General features: G+C 37.2%; 1 protein-coding gene across 1 annotated transcript in view; it reads left to right on the top strand.

Annotated features, from left to right (window-relative positions):
• ATP11A (ATPase phospholipid transporting 11A) overlaps positions 1-23,777 on the top strand; it is a 194,681-nt gene that overhangs the window by 167,511 nt on the left and 3,393 nt on the right. Inside the window, exons 19-26 of the mRNA XM_042781157.1 lie at positions 1,286-1,388; positions 1,655-1,800; positions 2,415-2,474; positions 4,458-4,585; positions 6,932-7,067; positions 13,279-13,344; positions 14,238-14,341; positions 19,088-19,253. Coding sequence (XP_042637091.1) covers positions 1,286-1,388; positions 1,655-1,800; positions 2,415-2,474; positions 4,458-4,585; positions 6,932-7,067; positions 13,279-13,344; positions 14,238-14,341; positions 19,088-19,253 — 909 coding nt within the window. The remainder of the gene's footprint in view (positions 1-1,285; positions 1,389-1,654; positions 1,801-2,414; positions 2,475-4,457; positions 4,586-6,931; positions 7,068-13,278; positions 13,345-14,237; positions 14,342-19,087; positions 19,254-23,777) is intronic.

The following is a 23,777-nucleotide window of genomic DNA, read 5'->3' as shown; positions in this document are numbered from 1 at the left end:
CATTCTATTTGGGATAAAAATAATTTTGTTTCCTAACCTCCTCCTTCTGTGTTTGACTATATATGTAAATGTTATATTTATTTACAGAATGATAACTAAGGATTTTGTATTTGTTCTTCATTTGTTCTGTGGTACTTTTTTGAAGTTCATAACTAACTTTTGCAAACTTTTATACAACTTAATGTTTTCAGGCACTCATCTTGAATAAAGAAGGGATCAACACATTTTTCCCCATCTTTTTGGTCTTATATCTTAACTATATATCATTACACTTAGTCACATAAATGTGAAAAAAAGACCATAAAGCAGTGAACTGCTCTGGTAGCATAGTGCCTAAGGCACTTAACTGCTAACCAGAAGGCTGGCGGTTCAAACCCACCAGCCACTCCTCAGAAGGAAGGTTGGGCATTCCTACTTCCGTAGTGATACTGCCTTGGAAACCCAAGGAGGGGTCGCTATGAGTCGGGGCCGACTCGATGGCAAATAACAACAAATGCATTGAATTAAATTATGAGATTGAATTTTGCATACATGACAATATGAAAATTAAAATTGCATTAAAAATAGCTTATTTAAAGTTAGACCCTTCTAAATGATACTGAATAACTCAGAATACCAGTATCTTCTAACAAAATGAAATGTGTTGATTTTTCATCATATATTTAAACATGTTTTCCTTATATTACTATGTTGTTATTGTATGTTGTCAAGTCAATTCTGACTCATGTGACCCTGTGGGACAGAGTAGAACTGCTCCATAGGATTGCCTGGGCTTTAATCTTTACCAGAACAGATTGCCAGGTCTTTTCTCCTACAGAGCTTCTGGGTAACTTCAAACCACTGACCTTTCAGTTAGTAGCCAAACACTTTACCAGACCACACTAATACTATACTTGTATTAGTATGTTGTTGTTGTTATGTGCCGTCGAGTCAGCCCTGACTCATAGCGACCCCTTGTTGGGTTTCCGAGGCAGTATCACTACGGAAGTAGGATTGCCCAACCTTCTTCTTCATGTATTTCACGTCTCTATCTTCAGAGTCTGCCTACCAGTCTTTCTCAACTTATGTCATTGCAATCATACCTTAGTTACTTTTTCTTTGTTTTGTTTTGTTTTCAATATGAAAAAAAAGGTTTTTTTTTATGTGGATAGATTGTATATTTACCTATAAACAAATAATTTTTTCCTTTTCCTAAAGTAACTACATTTTTGTTATTTCTGCCTCGCTAGTGAATAGTATGAGTAGAAATTGAACAGAGGAAATAAATTTTGCATTTCTTTTCCAGATTGTTAAATTAATTAAATTTTCAAAAGAACACCCTATTACTTTAGCAATTGGTGATGGTGCAAATGATGTCAGCATGATCCTGGAAGCCCATGTGGGCATAGGTAAGCCATTCTATCTCTTCTTTTGGCTACCTACACATCTTGGTAACCAAGATTTGTTACTTTATCCGACAATAAGGGAATACAGCTAAAGGAAATGCCATAAAATTTGTGTGAAACACTTAGGATACCATCTGTAATTTAGTGCATTCTTGACTGGAAGATTTCCTGATAATGGCTTAATCTAACCTTGGTTTGTTTTTTGTTTTTTGTTTTTTTGCATATTGATAATAAAGGGTTTATTCAGCACATTTATCCCCATCTTATAGGTGTCATTGGGAAGGAAGGTCGTCAGGCTGCAAGGAACAGTGACTATGCAATACCGAAATTTAAGCATTTAAAGAAGATGTTGCTTGTTCATGGGCATTTTTATTATATTAGGATATCTGAGCTTGTGCAATACTTCTTTTATAAGGTAGGAAGGATTTTCTTGCTTCTATCACTGTTTCTTTGCATTTAATGGATATGATAGAATGACACAATTGTCAGAATGGCTTGATGTTATAAGAAGTAATTTATCTAAAAATAGAAATAATTGCCAGAATAGAAGGGGTAAGCCTATTACACAAAAGGAAACCCCTACCACTTTTCTCACATTAACAAAATTTAATGTAGAACTAGTAAAAAGATATAAATAGTGAAATGTTTGAGGAAGGGACAGTCTTTTATAATTCCTTTAAATTCTTACTCGTTCTGGTCCTGCTTCCAGTTATGCAATTTAATTTTTTTTTCCTATTTATACTGATATTTACATTACCTGCTCATTTCTCTTTAACTTAACAAATTTTCTCTTTACAATGTGTATTCCCAGAGTCCCTGAATACATAAATGTATATATTTTAAATACTTTGATAAAAGAGAAAATAATTGAAAGCACATTATCTGCTATTCAGTAGATCATGGAACACTTCTGGATCACCTTCCCCAAATTAAAGTATTAAACTGACAACTTCTATGACTTCTAATATAAGTAATAAATACCTCTTATGGTATGTCTTTGAATTAACAACCTTATTACTTGTCTTTCAGAATGTCTGCTTCATTTTCCCTCAGTTTTTATACCAGTTCTTCTGTGGATTTTCACAACAGGTCAGTTCTAATATTTAAAGTTAGAAACTTTTCTAAACCCTTATTTTCCTTCTACTATGTTGATTGTTGCAGTAGAGAATGAGTAGAATGACAGAAATATGCAGGCAAACTGTACATTGGAAGATGGCAAAGAAGGCAAAAATGTCTCTCATATTTCTGCCTCTCTGGAGGATGTGTGTTTTGCCCCAATTAGCTGACACAGGGTAAAGGAACAGGGTATGTAGTCAGAGACCATGATTTGAGGCTCTGCACAATTCTCCTGAATCTGCTGACTTCAGATTTTCTAATGCTAATATATTATATGTAATACAGTCATTGATGGGGCTGAGAGACACTTTCCTCCCCTCTAAGGCTCAGAGTGATACCATGCTGGCTTTCTGAACCTAACAGACAGAACACAGTATGTTGTTGTTAGGTGCCATCACATTGATTCTGACTCATAGTGACCCTACATACAACAGAACGAAATGCTGCCAAGTCCTGCACCATCCTCACAATTGTTGTTATGTTTGAGCCCATTGTTGCAGCCACTGTGTCAGTTGTATCTCATTGAGGGTCAATATAACCCAAAACAAACCCACTTCCATTGAGTTGGTTCTGACTCATAGCAACTCTATTAAAAAAAAAAAAAAAACTGCCACAGAGTCGATTCCAGCTCATAGTAACAGAACAGAACATAAGACAGAATAGTCCTACCCCATAGGGTTTCTTTATGGAAGCAGACTGAGCATCTTTCTTCCATGGAGCTGCTGGTGGGTTCAAACCACTGACCTTTCAGTTAGCAGCCAATGCTTTAGCCACTACACCACTAGAGCGCTAGTGACCCTATGTTGTTGTTGTTATGTGCTGTTGAGTCAGACCCGACTCATGTCCCATAGGGTTTCCAAGGCTATAAATCTTTATAGGAGCAGACGATCACATTTTTATCCCCCAGAGCAGCTGGTGAGTTTGAACTGCTGACCTTTGAGTTAGTAGCCAAGTGCTTTAATCACTGTGCCATCAGAGCTCCTTCGAGGGTCAGTATCATAGACTTTAATCTTAGATCCTTTTATTGGCCCTTTGTATCATTACTGGGGGAGCTCTGGTAGGATAGTGCGTAAGGGCACTTGACTGCTAACCAAAAGGCTAGCGGTTCAAACCCATCAGCCGCTCCTCGGAAGGAAGATGGGGCAATCTACTTCCATAGTGATACTGCCTTGGGAACCCAAGGAGGGGTCACTAGGGGTCGGGTGCGACTCGACGGCACATAACAACAACAACATCATTACTGGAGCGGGGAGCTCTGGTGGTGTAGTGCCTAAGGCATTTATTTGACTGCTAGCCTAAGGCATTTGACTGCTAACCAGAAGACTGGTGGTTCAAACCCACCAGCCACTCCTTGGAAGGAAGATTGGGCAATCTACTTCCATAGTGATACCATCTTGGAAACCCAAGGAGGGGTCGCATGATTTGGATCTGACTTGATGGCAGTGAGTTTGGTATTTTTTTTTTGGTTATCAACACTGGCATTTGGTGTATTAAAAATTGCTATGTAGAGGCATTGTTGACCTGGAGAAAATAATAGAGAAGCTGCTTAGGCAGTTGCTACAAAAGCAAGTATCTCCTTTCTGTCATTTATTTACCTATTCCCTCCTGCATAGATGCACTATGAGCCAACTGCTTTTATTTGAAGGGACCAGGATTGGGGAAAATTAAAGTTTGAAGACAGTGGTCAGAATTGCATATTTCAGTTTGCAGTAGCACAATGGGGTGGGTCAGAGTTGGGTCTTTGGTCAGTTGTCATTTTCATCCTGACTTATTTATACAGAACTTTGGGAAATGTCCTAGTCATTCTATACCAAGAGAAAGATGGTTCTTTATACATTTTAGCATAGTCAGGTCTGTAGTTCTTTGCAAAAAAACTGTTTTAAACGAAATACCCAAAATGTTCACAAAAATGCAACAGAACATTGTTTTTAGTTTAGTATTTTTTTCTTCTTACAGACTTTATATGATACTGCGTATCTTACACTGTACAATATCAGTTTTACTTCCCTCCCAATTCTCTTGTACAGTCTGATGGAACAGCATGTCAGCATAGATATGCTCAAGAGAGACCCTTCACTGTACAGGTATTGTGGCTCAAAACAGATTTTCTTTAGAACAAAGAATAATTAGGTAGCAATATAATGTGATTTCTTCAAATAAGTGCATAGTTGGCATTATTTATAAACCAATGTATCAGCTGATACACTTACTTCAACAGGAAATTCTTTAAGTGGAAAGCAATGTAATATAAATTTGGATAGATTAATGTTACATTTGGATTGAACATATTAAACCAGTTTGTATTTTAGCATGGCTTTTGATAGTAAGGAAAAAGCCTAGGAGTTTCTTTCCCCATTGTGACTTCTATAAATTCAATAGCCTACATTATACTTTACAAACCAAGTTTATGCTATTCAGTGAGGAGAAAAAGAAAAGTTAACAGAACTGATCTCTGTGCTTTTTCCTGCTAAAAGGTTTAATAATAAAAAAAAGTTTTTCTGCTGTTTCAGAACTACACTCCAGGATCTCTGGCATGTGTGGAGTATTGTTGTTGTCATGTGCCGTCGAGTCAGACCCTACTCATAGCGACCCCTCCTTGGGTTTCCAAGGTGGTATCACTACAGAAGTAGATTGCCCCATCTTCCTTCCGAGGAGTGGCTGGTGGGTTTGAACTGCCAGCCTTCTGGTTAGCAGTCGAGTGCCTTAGGCACTACACTACCAGAGCTCCTGTGTGGTGTATTACTCTTTTTTTTTCTTTTTCTTTTTAATTAGACTTTTTATTTTCAGATAATTTTAGATTCAGATATACTTGTAAACAAAATAATTCAGAGAGATCCCGTAAACCCTTTATCCAGTTTCCCCTGGTGTGATAGCATCTTACAAAATATCTTACAAAACTCTGTAGTACAATGTCCACATCCAGGATATTGATATTGATACTATCCACTGATCTTACTCAGATTTTCTCACTTTTACTTCTACATATGTATGTACATGCTCTATTGATTTTTTCCAAATGTGTGGGTTTGTGTATCCACCATTGTTGTTGTTAGATGTCATCAAGTCAATTTCCATTCATAGTGACCCCGTGTGATAGAGTAGAACTGCCCCCTAAAGTTTTCTAGGCTTTAATCTTGATGGAAGAAGATTGCCAGGTGTTTTTCCCACATATTCACCAAACAATGCTTGTTTCACTTATCAGAAATTTTGTTAGCAACCCACTGTGTTGTTTTGACTGCCTTCATTTTAAAATGTTAAAGCCCAAAATAATCACTGTAGGCAACCATTAAGGACAGCAACAAAAAGGCAAACTTCTGAGTTTGTCGTAAGTACTTCATACAGGAAAGTGTAAGAAAATAAAAGAGTATACACCTTTTTAGACATTTATCCAGAAGGAATCCTGCCAGTTATCTACTGAACTATCAGGTATAATTTAGCCTGAGAAGAAGTCCTATCATGAATTGTGTAGCAGACTTGAGGTTTCTAGTCTATTGTAGCTACTAAATTCCAAATCTTTCCACTGTGTTCTGTGCTAATTACTTTCAGAAGCAGAAGTATGAGCTATAGCATCTATTTGCCTGTATCTGATCTTAGAAGGTAATTTGAGAGAGAGAATATTCCAACAAAAATTAATCAAGAATATTTATATACATACTAAAATGCTAAGTCTAAAAACATTTTGCATTTGCTGCGAGGGAGCTCAGACTTAAGATTTATTGGTCATTTATATTTCAGCATATACAGGGGCGTCATCAAAACTGTTGTATGTCATCATAGTGTATTTGCTTTCTTTTTTAATGCTTATGATTCTCTATTTCCACTATTTAACTTTGTATTATGAGCTGGTCTCAAGTCCTTTCTGTGACCAAGTATGGTATTGAATGTAGTGGGAAATTGTGCAGAACAGACCATCAGGGAACCTGGTATATGATTTGGGTACAGATTGAACGGTATAAACTATCAGTAAAAACTGAGAGAAAAATGTGGCCTAGGATCAGCACAGAAGGCTTTGTGGAAAAGAGATTATTTTCTGAGCTAAGTGATGGGTGGCAATGTGGATAAGGCAGGAAAATTTATATATTTTATGAAGGTGGCAGTTCTCCTAAATAGGACAAAATACTGGCCCTAACTCATTATTTCATAGCTTTTGGTAAGCCCATGATGTTCCTTTCCTGCTCAGCAGAGCTGAATTCTTCTGTAAGGGTTTCTAGTGCTTTTACTGCCAGCTAGCTCCACGTGTAGGTTCTGTTAACCTAGGGAAAAAAGTCCAGTGATTTACGAGCCTTCACCTAGAAAAAAAGAATAACCATTAAGCACTATGAAGATGGTTGTGGTTATTATGTGAATATAATGAAATTAACTGAGACTGTATTTTATTATAAAAAGGATAAATTTTTCTTTCTTCTTTTTTTTTTTTTTAATGTATATAGAGATATTGCCAAGAATGCTCTGCTCCGCTGGCGAGTGTTCATTTATTGGACATTCTTAGGAGTATTTGATGCTCTGGTGTTTTTCTTTGGTGCTTATTTCATGTTTGAAAATACAACAGTAACCAGCAATGGACAGGTTAGTATTTAACTTGATCTTGTTGACTTAGGTACTTCTTCTGCCTTTCTAATCCTGTGTGATCGTTTTGTGAGTATACTAGTACAGTACAGCCTGTGAAGATCCCTGTTGGGCTTTGGTGTCATAGGAAGATATGTATTTGTGTATTCATGGAATTGCTTTAAAGAACACATTATATTAGCGCTCATTGTCAGTAAATGCCATGCTGTGGATAGCCTCCTACTGATTGTAAGGAAATAACCTTTCTAAGGTTTTTCAGACTTAATTTTTTTTTTTTTTTTTTTTGATAACTTACATTTCACTATAAGCTATTTATCTAGTGATTTAATCAGATCATTCAAGCATTACTTTTTAATATGGGAATAATTTCATTTAACAATTAAATAATTTAACACAGTTTAATATTTTTTCACATGTATTTATCTTAATTATCTGGTTTATTTGCAATGAATAGATGTATAGCTTGCTAATAGACATTCAGCTCTGGTTGTTTATATAATTTCTGGGGGATTATTTTATTTGTATCTTGCTTTTTTTTTCTTTTTGCTACTTGCTTCTCTTCCCACCCTCAGATAATGACTACCAACACGCATATGGTAAGACAATTGTGGGTTTGTCCTCTCTCTATGTTTTTGGAGTACATTACAAATAAAATATTTCTTGAAAATATTTTCAAATGTAACTTCTTCTGTGTGCTTTGTTAGTAGAAATACTGTTAGCTGCTACTGCCTTCTACTCACTTTAGAAATAGTATTGGACAAGTATGTGTACATTTTGATCATTTGTACTTGATGTTTTATCTCTGAATTTCTGTGTCAGAACTGCTAGTTGAGTCAGTGATTTTTTTTTTTCAATTGATCTGATATGCTTGAACTTCCCTTTACATTAAATAAACAGCAACATAAGCAGACACGGAAGCCTGTTGGGGAAATTGAATTGAATGTGGCATACCTATTGCTGTCCAAGAGAATAGTGAGAGACAATGAGTAGTCTTTAGAGTTGTTCTCTAGTTAAGTATCACAAGTATATAACTGGCCATACAAATAAACACTACTATTAACATCAGAAAAATTCTATTGACATCAGAATTGACACATTCAATTCCTCTTCAGCAAATCCCTCAGGGTAACTTATGAGCAAAAATTTATATCATTTCTGATTAACCTAACATCTGTCTTTCCCCATTTGTTTATCCTTTCAGAGTATTGGATTGAAACACAAAAGTCTTGCTACCTGTCCCACTGTAGTTTATTTATCCCATTTAATTGTTTCTGTTTTCTCATTAAAAGGTTTTGTTCTCTTTCATTATAATTTAAATCAGTTTTCACTAAGTTGATCTTGAGAATTATAATCTATTTCACTGTCCTAAAACTTTATATTTGGTACAGTTTATTTTTTGTTTCAGTTTATTTTATTTGAATAATTCCTTAATGCCACCTGGTCATAAAGCTAGTTAAATAGAGCTATCTTTTAATTCTTATGTATCTTTTACAAGGTTTCCTCATGGATCAGGCTTTAAGTAAGATTTTCACTTGTATATTAAAAACAAAACAAGAAAACACTAAGGTTTAGAATCCTGAGAACTGAATATCAGGATCATGGATCATGTCAATAACAATAATAAGTACCATTCATTCAGCACTGTATTTTGTAGTTTACTTTCACAAACATTATCCTGTTTAACTTATAATCTTTCTTGAAATTTAACATTATTTTTATGTTAAAGTTGAGAAAAAGAAAGTTCAGACAGATTAAATAACTAGGATACAATGAGTGGCAGGGCCTAGAATACAAGCCTAGGATGTTTGATGCAAAATTGTATAGTATTTGCTTTATTCCATGCTTCTTTTTAATTGTTTTAATCTCTATAATATAGAGTTGAAAATAGATACCTCTAAAATATTCAACATTGGAAGACTGATTTAAAGGAAATTCCGAAGTACACATATAAATCACGTTTTTAAAAGTCATCCTTGCCCATTATGCACCTGCAAAGGAGAGTGGTGATTAAACCAGCATTGTGTGGTTCTTACCATAGGGTCCCTATGGTGATAACCTTCCCAGTATGATGCTTAAGCAGGGTATCTGCTTTCTTTACAAATCCCCTGGAGATGTGATGTCTCTAGCCATAGTTTCATCCAGCCACTCTTCATGCTGTTGTGATTAGTGGCTGCAATGATGTTTTTGATGCCCTTCATAAGATGCAAGGATTTCTACTAATTCCTTATTGCCTACTGCTAATTATCTTCTATTTCCTTACTGGGAAATTGAGTCACCATAAAACTTCTAGAATGATGTTTTCCCTTAACGGTTTTATGCCCTTCACCACTGTCACTTGCATGCTTTTTAGTCAACCAGTGTTAGACAAAAGTCTTCATTACAAGTTGAAGTTGTTATTGTTGTTGTTGTTACGTGCCGTCAAGTCGGACCCGACTCATAGCGACCCCTCCTTGGGTTTCTGAGGCAGTATCACCATGGAAGTAGATTGCCCAACCTTCCTTTCAAGGAGTGGCTGAAGTAGTGACAGAAAAAGAGACCAAGATAAATATAAGTTGCCCAGCACCATTTAAACTAAGAAAAGCCTAGTACGGTGCCTCACCTCTTGCTGCCTGAGAGTTGATAATAGCATTCACTCTACTGTGCTTTCTGACCTGTCATGACAAAATATTTATTAATTCAATGTTCAATATTATATCTGATTTAAATACATATAATGTCTATTTCAAATGTAAATACTTCTAAGACACATAGTGAAATTAGTACGTAGGGAAGTCGGTACAAAATAAGATATTTTATGTAAAGTACTTATCCATAGTTAATGCACTTAAGAGGTGAAATTTGCTCTAATTCAGTAAAGCTTTATAGGAGTTAAACTAAAGATGTAGAGCTACAGGATAAAGGCAAATAATAATTTTTTATATTATAAATGATCATTCTGTGAAGGAAACACTATGGCTATTTTCATCCCATGCAGCTGGTGAGGAAACAAGCTCAAGGAATTGTAAATGGCCACTCAACTGGAGAGTGGTAAAGGCAAGATAGAAATCTGATTTTCTAATCTAATTTTCTAATTCTAAATCTACCACAATGTCTCTACAGAGAAGTGGCTTTTCCAAGTCTACATTATTGAAATGTGTTTTTGGCGGGGTAGGGGGCAGTTAGGCTTAGAAAACCAAAAGGCTGGGTCTGCAATAATTCAGATAAATCTACAATAACACGAGTAAATCAAGGGGCAATGTTAGATGAATGATGATATTCTTGGTTCTTGGGTAGCAGGGCAATTTGGTAAATGTTAAGTACTCATCTCTTTCAGATAGTATCACCTTCAAAACTAGAATGCATCTTATTGGTGTTATAGTTTAGAAGCCTGGTTCTGTTGCTTGTCAGTAGGTAGGGATTACTTTTCTAAAAAACCTAAACCATTCTAGAGGAATCTTTATAGATTATTCTTAGTATTGGGAGTAAAGGTAAAATAGAATCATTGATAACTTTTTAAAAAGAAAAATTCACTTATTCAGCATTTTCTGCACAGGCATTATAAGCTATAATAGCTGAAATATTTTCTCTTTTTGATGCCACTAATAACAATACTGAAACAATAATTATTGTATTAGTGTTGAAAAGCACAGTGTTGTTAGATGAATACTTAAAAGTTTGGAATACATTTAAAAGAGAAGCCAGTAAACATCAAGAGAGTAGTGGAAACATGAGTAATCCTTCTGGTTAGCAGTCAAATGCCTTAGGCACTACACCACCAGAACTCCCAAGTAATCAATAGTATGGCAAAAAAAAAAACAAGCTATGTCAGCAGACTCAGTGGAAACACAAAGTGAATATACATGAAGGGACTATAGTAGAACTTTCTTATAACCATGATCTTGAGAAATCCTAAGTTATGTTTTGTCATGGAAGTTTTTCACACATGAAGATTAAATTGGTCTGGCTTTGAAGATTTTTATGAATAAAAAAATTTCCTACAGGAATACCATACCCAAGACTGAGAGACTGAAAGGTGTGAGGGAAAAAGAATAAACTTATATATGGTGGAATGTGCAGGATTGATTCCAGAGACAATTATACTAAGATTTTCATTAGTAATCTGAGTAAGACTATACTGAAAAACCAAACCCAATACCACCAAGTTAATTCTGACTCATCATAACCCTATAAGACAGAGCAGAACTGCCCTATAGGGTTTCCAAAGCTATAAATTGTTGCAGAAGCAGACTGCCTCATCTTTCACCCACACAGTGGCTGCTGAGTTCAAACTGCTGAACTTTTTCAGTTAGCAGGTAAGTGCTTTTACCACTGTGCCACAAAGACTCTAGAGTTGATTGAATGATCAGTTTACTAGGTTCTAAATAAATCAGAAATAGGAACTTCATTGCAGGGTCAGGGACTGATGTCACTAGGATTAAAATGTTTCTCTATAAAACTCTTTGAGAACAAGGTCCCCTATGAGACAAACGTCATCTCTGGTTAAGAATCATTGATACACTTAGATCTTCACTGATTTTGTTAACCTGATATCTCCAAACCAAAAGGAAGAAACCCAGTTTTGGTCACAATAAAGTGAAAAAAGGACATGATGATTGAAGTCCTGAAGAAAGTGTTTTCAAAAAAGGTCTTAAGGAATTCTACAAGTTCTTACCTCATTAAATGTATCAAAAGACTTGGAGCCTGCACTTGCACCTAAGTTGACTTGTGTATACATATATTTAAGGAGCTCTGGTAATATAGTGGGTAAAGCATTCAGCTACTAACCAGAAGGTCAGCAGTTCCAACCCACCTGCTGCTTTAGAGGAGGAAGATGAGGCAGTCTACATCTATAATGATTTACAGCCTTGGAAACCCAATGGGGATCCCTGTGAGTTGGAACCCACTTGATAGCAGTGGATTTGGTTTGGGTTTATAGGAATATATTTTTGGTTAGAAGTTAACCATAAAGGAAAGTCATTTTATTCCAACTTACCAATTCTTTGTGAAATAAAGCTTTAACTTTATTTTAAAGAAGTAATAGGCACATTCTCTGAGAGGAACAGTTCTCTGAAGAATCTGATAAACTAGAAGTGGATTGATTCTTATGTAGTATAGAAATTTTCTCAAAGAAAATAATTTTTGTAGGATAAAATTTTCAACATACGCATTTTCCCTAAAAGGAAGAAGTCTTAATTGTAGATAGTTGATTTTGTGTGTGTCTCTTGTCTATAGTTGAGAAATGTGTTATTGTTTTCATGGGTTCTGAGTGATGTATGTGCTTCCACCAAATCGCATTTCCCTATTGCATCCTGCCAAAAGTCCTTAAAATGGAAGCAAATGGAGCTCATGTAATCTCTGCTTGATTTTTCTCCCTTCTCAAGGCTGGGATCTTTTCTGCCTCATGTAGGTCTGTGTCTTCAGTTTAACTGTTGGAGTATCTGTGGTTCTGGCCATCACACTTGTTGCTTGGGGCCCTTTGTCTAGCTCTGTCTTGTCTGTCTTCACTTCTTAATTCTTTCCCTTACTATGATTTTCCAGAGGAAAATCTTATCCTTATGATATCCTTATGATGTCATCTATCCTTCTGTCACCTGGATTTAGCATGTATATTTTCTGTAACTATTTACCAGCAAAATACTCTAGCAGTTGAATCACTTGAACAGCAGACGGTATTTGAGTAGAGTAAAATAGATACAAACTATTGAGTTTATTCTAGAAATATGCAAAAGGAAGGTACAGCTAGGTAACCAGGTAAATGTCTCTTCTGAATAAGACATGAAATGGAAAAAGAGGTTAGAATGTATCAGAGTGTGCATTGTGCATATTTAAATTCCAGTTATTAGGGTTTTTTTTTATTATTGTTACTGTTCTTAGTTTGAAGTATTAGTACTAATATTTGTTGTGCTGTGGGAGTATTGAGTAGGATCAATTTCAAGGGAGAATATAAAGTTCCGTGTAGTAGGTTGGGGCTCTGAGTAAATCACTAACTCACTTAATTGGCCATCAGAGGTGAAGGTGGAAACTAGGAGTTCTTGCTGTGCTCCAGGATGTTTATTGCCATCTTCTTTTCATTTATAACAACAAAATGTATTCTCTCTATATCTATCTTTGGGGTTTGAAGTGTTAGCACATAAGAACAATGAGGTATATTCTCTAAAACTCTTGTTTTGAGTGTGAAAGAAGGAAAATATATATTAACAAGAGATGACTTGGGTTGTTTTTCCCAAAACAGATATTTGGAAACTGGACCTTTGGGACACTGGTATTCACTGTGATGGTTTTCACAGTCACCCTAAAGGTAAATTATTTCACATTAATGTTTCATCTTCTGCCCACAGTTGATGCTTGCTACATGCAGGTCTCATCCCTGGACTCAGTAAATCTATACTGAGGCTGGAAGCCACCGCTGACCATACCTAAGACACTCCTGTTGTTTCCCTCCAGAAGATTTAATCTTCTTGTTATTTAAATGAGTAAAATGCAGTGCCACAGTAAACCTGAGTGACCCAATATGTGAATTTCCAGAAGATAAATTAAGGAATGCATCTTTTCTTTTATCAAAAGGTTCAGATTCGAATTCCTTTAAATGGCTAGCAGCCCACTCCCAAAATAATCAAAACATAATTCAATTGAAATAAATTAATGTATTTGGAAAATTCAGATCTTTTTGAAAGTCTCACATTCTATATAAGATAGCATTTTGAAAGTCCTGAAACGTGTCAAATGAGTGTTAAAAAAGTGATACAAATAATTCCAAAAGTAATTCTCTCAGGTAGTAATATAAATAAATGCCTAAAACTATAGTCACTGTTCTCCCGGTGTGAAAAATAGTGTCCATGACCCCATATCCCCCTAGAATCTGGGTGAAAGTTTATTAAGAATATTGTTGTTATAAAGGCTATGATATTACAACATTCACGTTCTCCATTGGAATATAAGATTTTCTTTTGTTTTGCTTCTCCTACAAAGTTTTATGTAAACATTTTGTCTAAAATTTAGGTGAGTGGGTAGGTGTGTGTGTGTGTGTATGTAGCTTTGTTTTTGTGGCACTTATTTTTCTTTCTTTCTTTTCTCCATTTCCTGACTTTCTGAATTTTCTGACTTACTTTCTTATTCGTCATGTCTCATGCAGACTTGCCTAAATAATAGCATACCATTATTAATCTTTTTTTTTTTTTTTTTGTCTTTTAGCTTGCATTAGATACACACTACTGGACTTGGATAAACCATTTTGTCATCTGGGGTTCACTGCTATTCTACATTGTCTTTTCCCTACTCTGGGGAGGAATTATCTGGTATGAATTTAATAAATATCATGTAATCATTATTACCTTAATTGTTCTGTAGTATCTTTCACCAGGGGCTCAAAAAGCATTTTCTGTACAAGTGACTACCTTCATTTGTCCAAGCGTTTATTGAATGCCTGCTGTGTGCTGGCATTCTGCTAGCTCCTAGGGATATGGGCAGGGGGAACAAGCCAGGTGTGAGCTTATATTATCAATGGAAGAGACAGATGTTAAATAATTACATATATGACTTGTGATAAGTTATATGGAGGAACAGACCAGAGTACTATATAGCAAGGGACCTATTTCAGATTGAAAGATCAGAAATGGCATTTAAAAAGTGATTATTTCAACTGAAGACTGGAAGAAAATTATCACCATAATAATAATACAACAAAAACAAAGAAAACAACCAGTTGGCATTGAGCCAATTCTGACGCATGGCAATGCCAAGTAATGCAGAATAGAACTACTCCATGAGGTTTTTAAGGCTGTGATGTTTCAGAAACAGATCACCAGACCTTTCTTCCAAGGTGCCTCTGGGTGGGTTTGAACCACCGACCTTTCAGTTAGTTGAGCACTGAACTGTTTGTGCCACCCAAACTGAAAAATCAAACCATATCCACTGCCATTGAGTTGATTCAGAGTCATAGTGACCCCCATTGGGTTTCTAAGGCTGGAAGTAGATTGCCCCATCTTTCTCCCAGTAAGTCTGAACCACTGACCTTCTGATTTACAGCCAAATACCTTCCCCATGCACCACCACAGCTCCTTTTGTGCCACCCAGGAACTCCATAATAATGATAGCCAACACTTAACTAAATGCTTACTAGAATGAGGCACAGTCCTAAGTACTTTGTATGTTGTATCTCCTTTAATATTCACCATAACCATATTCTCCATATCCTACAGATGATAAAATTAAAGCCATACAATTGCTACATCAGTGAAGCTGGAATTTTGGTTTCTTGGGTTTTTTTTTCCTTCTTCTTTTTTAACTTTTTATTGTGATTTGGGTGGAATTTTATAAAGCAGATTTGTTTTTCTTTCAACAGTTCATACACATTTTGTTTTGTGGTACTGGTTACATTCCCTGCAGGGTGACAGCTCTCCTCCCACTTCCTTCCTGTGGTTACCCTTTCCCTGTGTCCTTCCTGCCCTTGCATTCCTGCCTCCCTACCTTTCTCCCTGTGCACATGCTGCCTGTCTGATCTCTGGTGGTTGATTGTTCTAAGTAGTGCATCTCCCTGGCCTAGGTGTTCAGCTTGTAGACCTGTCTGTTATTTGCCTGAGAGTTAAGCCATGGGAATGAATTGAGTTCCAGGCCTGAGGGGTGACTCAGGGCCATGGTCTTGGGTGTTTCAGCAGTCTCTGTCAGACCAGTAAGCATGATCTTTTTTATGATTTTTGAGTTTTGTTCCATATTTTTCTCCCACTTTATCCAAAAAACCCCAAATCAAACTCACTGCCGTGGTGTCAGACCCAACTCATAGCAATCCCTCCTTGGGTTTCTGAGGCGGTATCACTACAGAAGTAGATTGCCCAACCTTCCTTCCGAGGAGTGGCTGGTGGGTTTGAACAACCAGCCTTCTGGTTAGCAGTCAAATGCCTTAGGCACTATGCCACCAGAGCTCCCCCACTTTATCCAGGATCTCTAATTTTGATCCAAGTGGTTGGCATTGGTAACCAGGTACCAACTAGTTCTTCTTGTCTCAGAATCATATAGGCTGAGTCCTTTGGACTTTTAGTCCTTTGTACTAACTGTTTTCATGCATCTTTGATTTTCTTCACTCTTTTTTGCCCCAGACAAGGAGAGACCAATAGTTGCATTGCATTTCAGATGGCCGCTCATGAGCTTTTAATACCCCAGTCACTACTCACCGAAGTAAGAGTAGAACAGTATTTTTGAATATCATGTTGTGCCAATTGAGTTTAATTTCTCCCATAACCATGATCCTTAGCCCTCAGCCCCGTGGAACTGGAATTTTGAGCCTAGACAGTTTGATTCTGGAGCCCCAGATCTTAAGGAAGGGAGTCTCTGTTTCAGCCCTGAGAGAATATCATATTCAAAAGCTGTGAGGCAGGAAAGCTCTCGGTAGATTAGAAGATGCCCAGTGTAAGTGGGGAATGGTAAGCCTGGTGGAGAGTGGCATGAGATCAAGGTGGAGAACCATGTAGGGGCAGGTCACACTGGACCTTACAGACCAGATGGGGCTTTGACTTCAGTCTGAGTATAGTGGTAAGTTGCTGAAGGGTATTAAACAGAAGAGTGACAGAATCAGATTGTGCTTTAAAAAAAAAAAGATTGTGGCTCCTGTGTTGAAAATGAATTGGTGAGTGCAAAAGCAAAACAGGAAGACTTTGGAGACTGTTGTTAATAAACCAGTCAAGAGGTAATGTTGGTGTGGTTAGTGCCGAGGAGGGAGGGAATTGGCTGGCTTGGCCATCTATATTGGTATTACTACAGACGTGCCTTTGTTCACTCTGTCTTTATGCCAAGAATGTCCTTCCCAGTTAGTCTACCAATTAGTCTACTCCAATACTTTCTCCTCTGTGATGCTTCCCCCAAGCAATCATATGGTGCAGTGCCACCCCATCCCCTAAGCAGTCATTCATGCTTTTGTTAAAACACTTACTCTATTTCCCTGTAATTCTCCTGTTTACATTTCTTTCTTCCCTGGAAGAGGATATCTTGAGCAGCGCTGGAACCAAGGGGAAGTAAGCTAGGCATCTAGGGCCTTGGACTTGAGAGTGTCTCCTTCAGTTTTACGTGTTGCCTTGTCCTAGTCTTGGCCTGATCTTGAGGCCAGAAGCAATATTCACGATACTGAGCACAGTACCTCGAATACAGCAGGCAGCTTCTGGAAGAAAGTGAACATAAATGTGCTGTAATTATTGGGCGATCTACTCCTGTAGAGATACTGCCTTGGAAACCCAAGGAGGGGTCGCTTTGAGTTGGGATTGACTCAGCTGCAGTAAGGTTGGCTTTTGGGTTTTTTTTTTTTTTTTTTTCCCCCAGGAATATTGGGTGAGGAGGCTCTGGTGGTATGATTCAGCTGATAACCAAAAGGTCAGCATGTTGAACCAACTGGCTGCCTCACAGGAGAAAGATGTGGCAGTTTCTTTTCTTGGAGACCCTATGGAGCAGTTCTACTCTGTCCTATAGGGTCACTATGAGTCAGAATCCACTGGATGGTGCCTTAGGCACTATGCCACTAGAGCTCCCTTGGTTAACATTGGGTGTGAGTAGTATCCATTCTTGACTGCTAACCAGAAGACTGGTGGTTCAAACCCACCAGTCACTCCTCGGAAGGAAGATGAGGCAATCTACTTCCGTAGTGATACTACCTTGGAAACCCAAGGAGGGGTCACTATGAGTCGGGTCCGACTGGAGGGCACATAACGTAACAAGTATCCATTCCAATTCTCTCATTCAGTTGGTGACCCCTAGTGGCCAAAAAGATGTATTACCTGACTCTTTTAAGGAAATACAGAAAAACTAGAAAAGCTTTTGATGTGTTTCCTAGAACCCTGTCCCAAACTAAAGAACCTTGCACCTCTGCTGAACTTCCAAAAGCTGTGGCTAGGTAAGAGGAGGATTTCACCCTGAAAACTCTTATTAACTACTGGGCCTTGAGGCTTTTAGGTATGGTGGCTCTGTAATCCTCAATAAAGGGTCCAAATGACTTTTGTTTTGTTTTGTTTTGTTTTGCATCCTGTTACCTCAAATTTTGAAGCTAGAACCGACTGATATGTGCTTAGGGCTTATTCTTACCTGGCGCTCATACCTCCAAGAAGAGAAATCTGACAAAACATTTCACCATGCATAGAGATTAGGAACCAGTTGCAGGTACTACACAACTTGGTGATGAAGCACCAACTTACCTGTCCTCAAGAATCGTTTTCAGTATCACCTCTCCCAGGAAGTCTTTCCAAGGGTTTCCAGTCTTCCTGGTGCTCTGTGCGTCTCTGGTGCTCTGGGCATACCTTTGTCATTAAATTCACCTAATTTTCTGTTTAGTTCTCTGAATCCCCAATTTAACTGTGGTTTTCATGGGGGTAAGAACTTTATCTCTGAGTTTCTGATACTGTTCCTAGTGCTTCACACATAAAAGGTGATCCATAAGTGTTAATTGGAAAAGTATATAAATCGTATACCTCAAGTTCAGCACTGTATCATTACTTCCTGCATCTTTTTCCAGCTTCTTTTGTAGAGCCTACTATGAATATTTTCTTTGAATTATAAATTTGCTTGGTGGGAAAGTCATTTCATGGTCTGTATTTTTATAGAAAATTCTTAAATATTTTTATGACATAAGCAGCTAATAGTAGCTGTACTAATCAGAACTCTTGTACATCTTCTCCATGTTAATGACCACTGATCAAGTTGTGGTTCTAGATAGAAGAAGACCACCTATTTAAATCTTTTTTTTTTTTTTGGTACTCTCAAACTGAATTTCGAGGGCTTATATATTTTCTCCTTGGGATGACTTCATAGGCTACCTTTTTCTTTTTTCCCATGCATAATGCCCCCAGTATTAGAGGAAGCTCTGAATTCCATTTTTTATGTAAGACAAAAGCAGGCAGGGTAAATGGCTTGCCCATAGATTCAGAAAAGATTACTATCAATAACAAAAATGAAAATCACCAGACAGATGGCATCTTCATGCAAGTAGAGAAAACAAATAGCAAGTTTTCAGTCTTCTGATGCTTTCTAACCTACCATTTGTGCTTCCTTTTTCCTTACTGTTCCAGGCCATTCCTCAATTATCAAAGGATGTACTATGTGTTTATACAGATGTTGTCTAGTGGTCCTGCATGGCTGAGCATCATTCTCCTGATTACTGTGAGCCTTCTTCCTGATGTTCTCAAAAAAGTTCTATGTAGGCAGCTGTGGCCCACCGCAACAGAAAGAACTCAGGTATGATGGCCCTTGTCCCTAGCCAGGGAATAGTTGCCAGCTTTAGTTTAATAGTTTTAAGATTAAGAAATAGTTATCATAAAAGATAGTATGAAAGGCTTGGGTTTCATTAAAAAAAAAGTGATCGGTCCAAGTATTGGTAATGAATTGTGTAATGATAAATGATTTTAAACAGTAAATTAGGTAAAATTCAAGATGACCGATGTTGAGTTTTATATTCAAATCTAAGCAGTTAGTCAGCTGAAGTAAGAAAAAGAATAAGAAAAAAAATTAAGGCAATACAAAAAAACTAATTACTTTGTGCAAATCCAAGTAATTTTTTAAATTACTTATTACTTTAAAAGTTAAATCACATAAGTTTTAAGGGTGGTGAATGTTGCTCAGATTCTTAGCATTTATATGAATAAATGTTGGTTATTGATGGGGCTACTTATTTTCCACCTTTCCAAAATTGTGGCCAAGAAACTTAATTCTGGTATAGGAAGGAAAGGACATAGGCAAAATGCCTACACTGGTATAGGGCACCAAAAGGTGTGGGCTAAATGCTTTTTGCGATTTTTTTTTTTTTTTGTATCACACCTGTGTTTTTAGGAAGGTGCATATCCTTCCAAGTTCTTGGCAGCACATTATCTTTGCCATGAGCCGCCCAGCTCTGGCATCGTGATTTGTAGGAGACTGAGCAGGAGCTTCCTCCTCTCATGACAGTAGACTCTGGTGGGTAAGAAAGACAGCCCCAATCCTCATGTCCGGGGGAGGATTTGTGTAACCACTAACTTCCCAGAGCTGACACTGTCCTTTTATCTCTCCCCTTTCTTGGTGTTTCACCAGGAAACCTGATTGTTGATTGAAGGCAGATAATAGTGTTTCCACACATTGTGGTTTAGTGTCCACCTGTGCTGCAATAAGTCAAAGTTTATTAAAAGTTCCGATTTCTTAGTTCCATCACCAGAAATTTTTATTCATTCTGTGGAGGGGGGCCCTGGAATCTGCACTTTTAGCTAACTCTCCAGTCTGTTGTTATGTCCAGTGAAGTCCAAAACCTCAAGTGAAGAAAAAGAAAGGATCTTGGTGAAAGAGGTGAAGCCAGAGCAATAAGTGATCCTACAAAGTAGGTGTCTTCCCTTCTAGGGCCCAGGATGATTATTCAAGGTAAAGGAGACAGTCAAAATAAATAGGAGTAGACATCAAAGGAAAGTATAAAACAAGAAATATATGGCTGCTGGTTGAATAGGCAATGAGTGTATTTTAAAACCAATATTTATTCACTTATCTAAAAAGTCTGATGATATTATTGGCTTAAATTTCCAAGTAGTGTTGGCCAGTGTTTGTGGTGGAAAATAGACAGTCCTGGGTTGGGATTTGAGTAGATGTGTGGGACATGTTAATGCACGTGCCCCACCTATCATTGACCCCCAATAGTTTGAACAGGATTCTTGTTGGTAAGCTTTCTTAGACTTTTGTGCTAATTTGAAACGTTGAAACCCAGTGCCACAAGTCCTTAAGGATTTCCCTTTTTTATGCTTCCTGCCATAGTTTGTAAATATCAGTGTTTACAAAAACTATCTCCTGGGTAATAGTAAAAATATATATACATAGAATTTCACTATAATTTTTTTGGCTATTGCCTTTATACAAAAGTTATATAAGACAGAATCTTTTCAGGAATTTTAGCCCTTTCTCCATTTTATCACAAGCAGAAATAGGAAGTTTACACCGCCCTCCCAGAAAGTGTGAAATCCCAAGAAATGGCACTCGCAAAGCGTTTCTGTGCAGAGGCAGAAAAGCTCCACTCCTGGCCAGAGCAGGGGCAGGCTTTGACGTCAGGGCAGTGGGGACAGGAAACTCTGAGGTATCCCCGGGACTCAGCCTTAATGGAGTTTATTAAACACCACTCCCCACCTCAACCAGCAGCGTTCCACTCACCCCCTTTTCATGACAAATATATCATGTACTGTAAGGAAAGACAGTGGTGAGTTGTGGGTTTGACTCCAAGAGAGTGCAGGTCCCTGCTCAGGCTGGTGTAAGGTGGGTAAACCTTACTATGGCAGATCAGTGATTCTGCAAGTGTGTACTGTGGAAACTGGCTCCATAGATACTTACAGATGTTGAGTAGTGCCATGGTCAAATAAGTTTGAGAACTGTAGAGTTCAATGTCTTGATAAAAGGGATCTTACCACAGGACTTCTGAGCCTTTATTATGCTAATGTGCATGCATCTTTCAATAAGTATATAGAATGTTGTGCCGACAAGTATACATAACCACAGAACTCCTTTTTTACACAGCAGTGCCAACTGGCTATTGGTTTATTGCTATTGTAGACCTTTATATTCCATGAAAGTCAAGAGTAACCATTATTAAAAACCAAACATAAACCAAAACTCAAGAGGCATAATTCTAGAATAATAATGGTGGCACAACATGAAAAATGTCATCAGTGTCCCTGAGATGTAAATGTGAAAGTTGTAATGTTGGTGCAGTGTCTTGGTGTGTATGTTTTCACCACCACCACCACAACAACAAAAAAGCATAATACTAGAAAGCACTTGGGCATGTCATTGTTAGGAAATGAAAAAATCGTTATTTTGGTCTTAACAATACCAATGTCTGTTTGCTTTATGTAATCAGCATTAATATGCGATTGAAAGTTGTTAGCGTTTAACTGGACTCACCACCTTGTGTTGTTTCTCTTTTCCCTTTCCTATTTCTTTTTCTCTTCCAACCTGCTTTGCCTAAATAACCACTACCTTGTTTAAACGTAAATGATGTGCATGGGCCCCTCCTGAACCTTCTGGGACTAGCAGACTAAACACCAGTGCCTTTCTGTTGAGCAGTCCACCATCTTTATGCTTTCTCAGACTTCCAGCAGTCTGAGTTTCTAATGGAACACAAGGTGACTCTTCTTCTGCCTTTTTGCATGTTTGGGATTATATCCACAGGACAACAGAGGGTTTACTTTTATTGTCAAGAGTTAGTGATAAAGTGTATCATGAGACATAGAAATTTCTGTCAGGAACTGTTAACCAATGTTTCTCTCTCTCAGTGTCCATTAGAAGTATCTGATTTCACCTGCACTGTCGGTGAGGGTCAGATGAAATCTTCATACTAGGCACAGCTAATGACTTAAAGCTGTGACTTAAATTATCACTTATATTTTAAGGTTGATTACGTATACAGGAAGATTTGGGTGTGTATAAGTCAACTGTTTACCTCATCATAAAAGCCTTTGCACAAAGTTACATCAATGCTACCCTTCTCTGCAGCATATAGAGTAATGAATAACTATACCTCCATTTGTACAGGACACTAGCATTCACTCAGCACATTCACTTCTTTAACTCATTTACCCCTCACCACAAACCCTGGGAGGTTGGTATCACCATTGTCATTGTGCAGATAAGAAAACTGATGACCAGGAATCCCATAGAATATTAGCAGAAAAGTCAGAATTCAAACTGAGCTATACTGGCTCTCAATAAAGAAGACAAAAAAAAAAAAAAAAGTTTGTGTCAAATATTTTATCAAATTTCTGTTTAACTTTTTTTTCCCTTACTCTGATTATTTTTCAAAAAAAGCTTTCAAATTTGCCTTAAGTGACTATGGTGGCCTATTCCTCCAGAATATAGAGCCATTTACATAGCATTTTTCTGTGGCAGATCCTAACTCTGAAAGCCTTTTCATCCAAAGCCAAGATTTCAAGAGAACAACTCATTTGTCTAGAAACAGATCATTGTCTAAAAGTTGTTTTTTTTTTCTTTTTAGCTGTTTGTTCATGTATCTAAATGTCTCAAAATTGATGTTACTTTGAAATGCATATTTGGTATTACTATTTTACCAACACATCTTATTAAATAGGAAAAGGCCTAAAGCAGAAATGTTCTGTTTCTTTTAATTAACAGCTTATCTTCTACATATTTTAAATACTTCTTTAAACTAACAAGATAGTACATCTTTAAAATTCACATAAATTAGTGGCAATCAGAAATGTTCTCATTTGATGCCATCAGAATTTGTTAGAATAAATTACATAATTTCAACTCACTGTGTATAGACTTGAAAACATTTAGGATAAAATTATTAGGAACATTTTAACAAGACACAGGAGGTCCTTATGAAATTTATTTAATCATGCCAACGAGGCCAAAAAGAAATATTCTGACTATTGACAGTTTATTAAGAGTTGATTTGCTTCTGAACATTTGCAGAAGCTAGACTCTAGCTGCTTCGAGAAGGTCATCACTGAGCCCTTGTGATTTCCATAGCCACATGGGGTTTGGGGCTGTCAGGCCTCTTTGGGTGTGATCGTCTACAGGTGTAGCCATCATCTGCATCTAGTAAAGAGCACCAGTAGGACAACATGTTCATGGAACAAACAGAGTGAATGCCCGTACCACTGTGAAACCACCCAGAGTGCAGCAAAACTTTGGAGGAATAAAATTTGACTAGTCCTTATTTGGAATATATTATACTTCAAATGGATGACTTTTTTCTTTCTTTTTTCCTATTAAAAAGAAAAATATCACAGG

Source organism: Orycteropus afer, unplaced genomic scaffold (assembly GCF_000298275.1).
Source record: "Orycteropus afer afer isolate SDZICR_OR568_19922 unplaced genomic scaffold, OryAfe1.0 scaffold00089, whole genome shotgun sequence".
Classification (NCBI taxonomy): domain Eukaryota; kingdom Metazoa; phylum Chordata; class Mammalia; order Tubulidentata; family Orycteropodidae; genus Orycteropus; species Orycteropus afer.
This window is presented reverse-complemented; position numbering and strand designations above follow the sequence as displayed.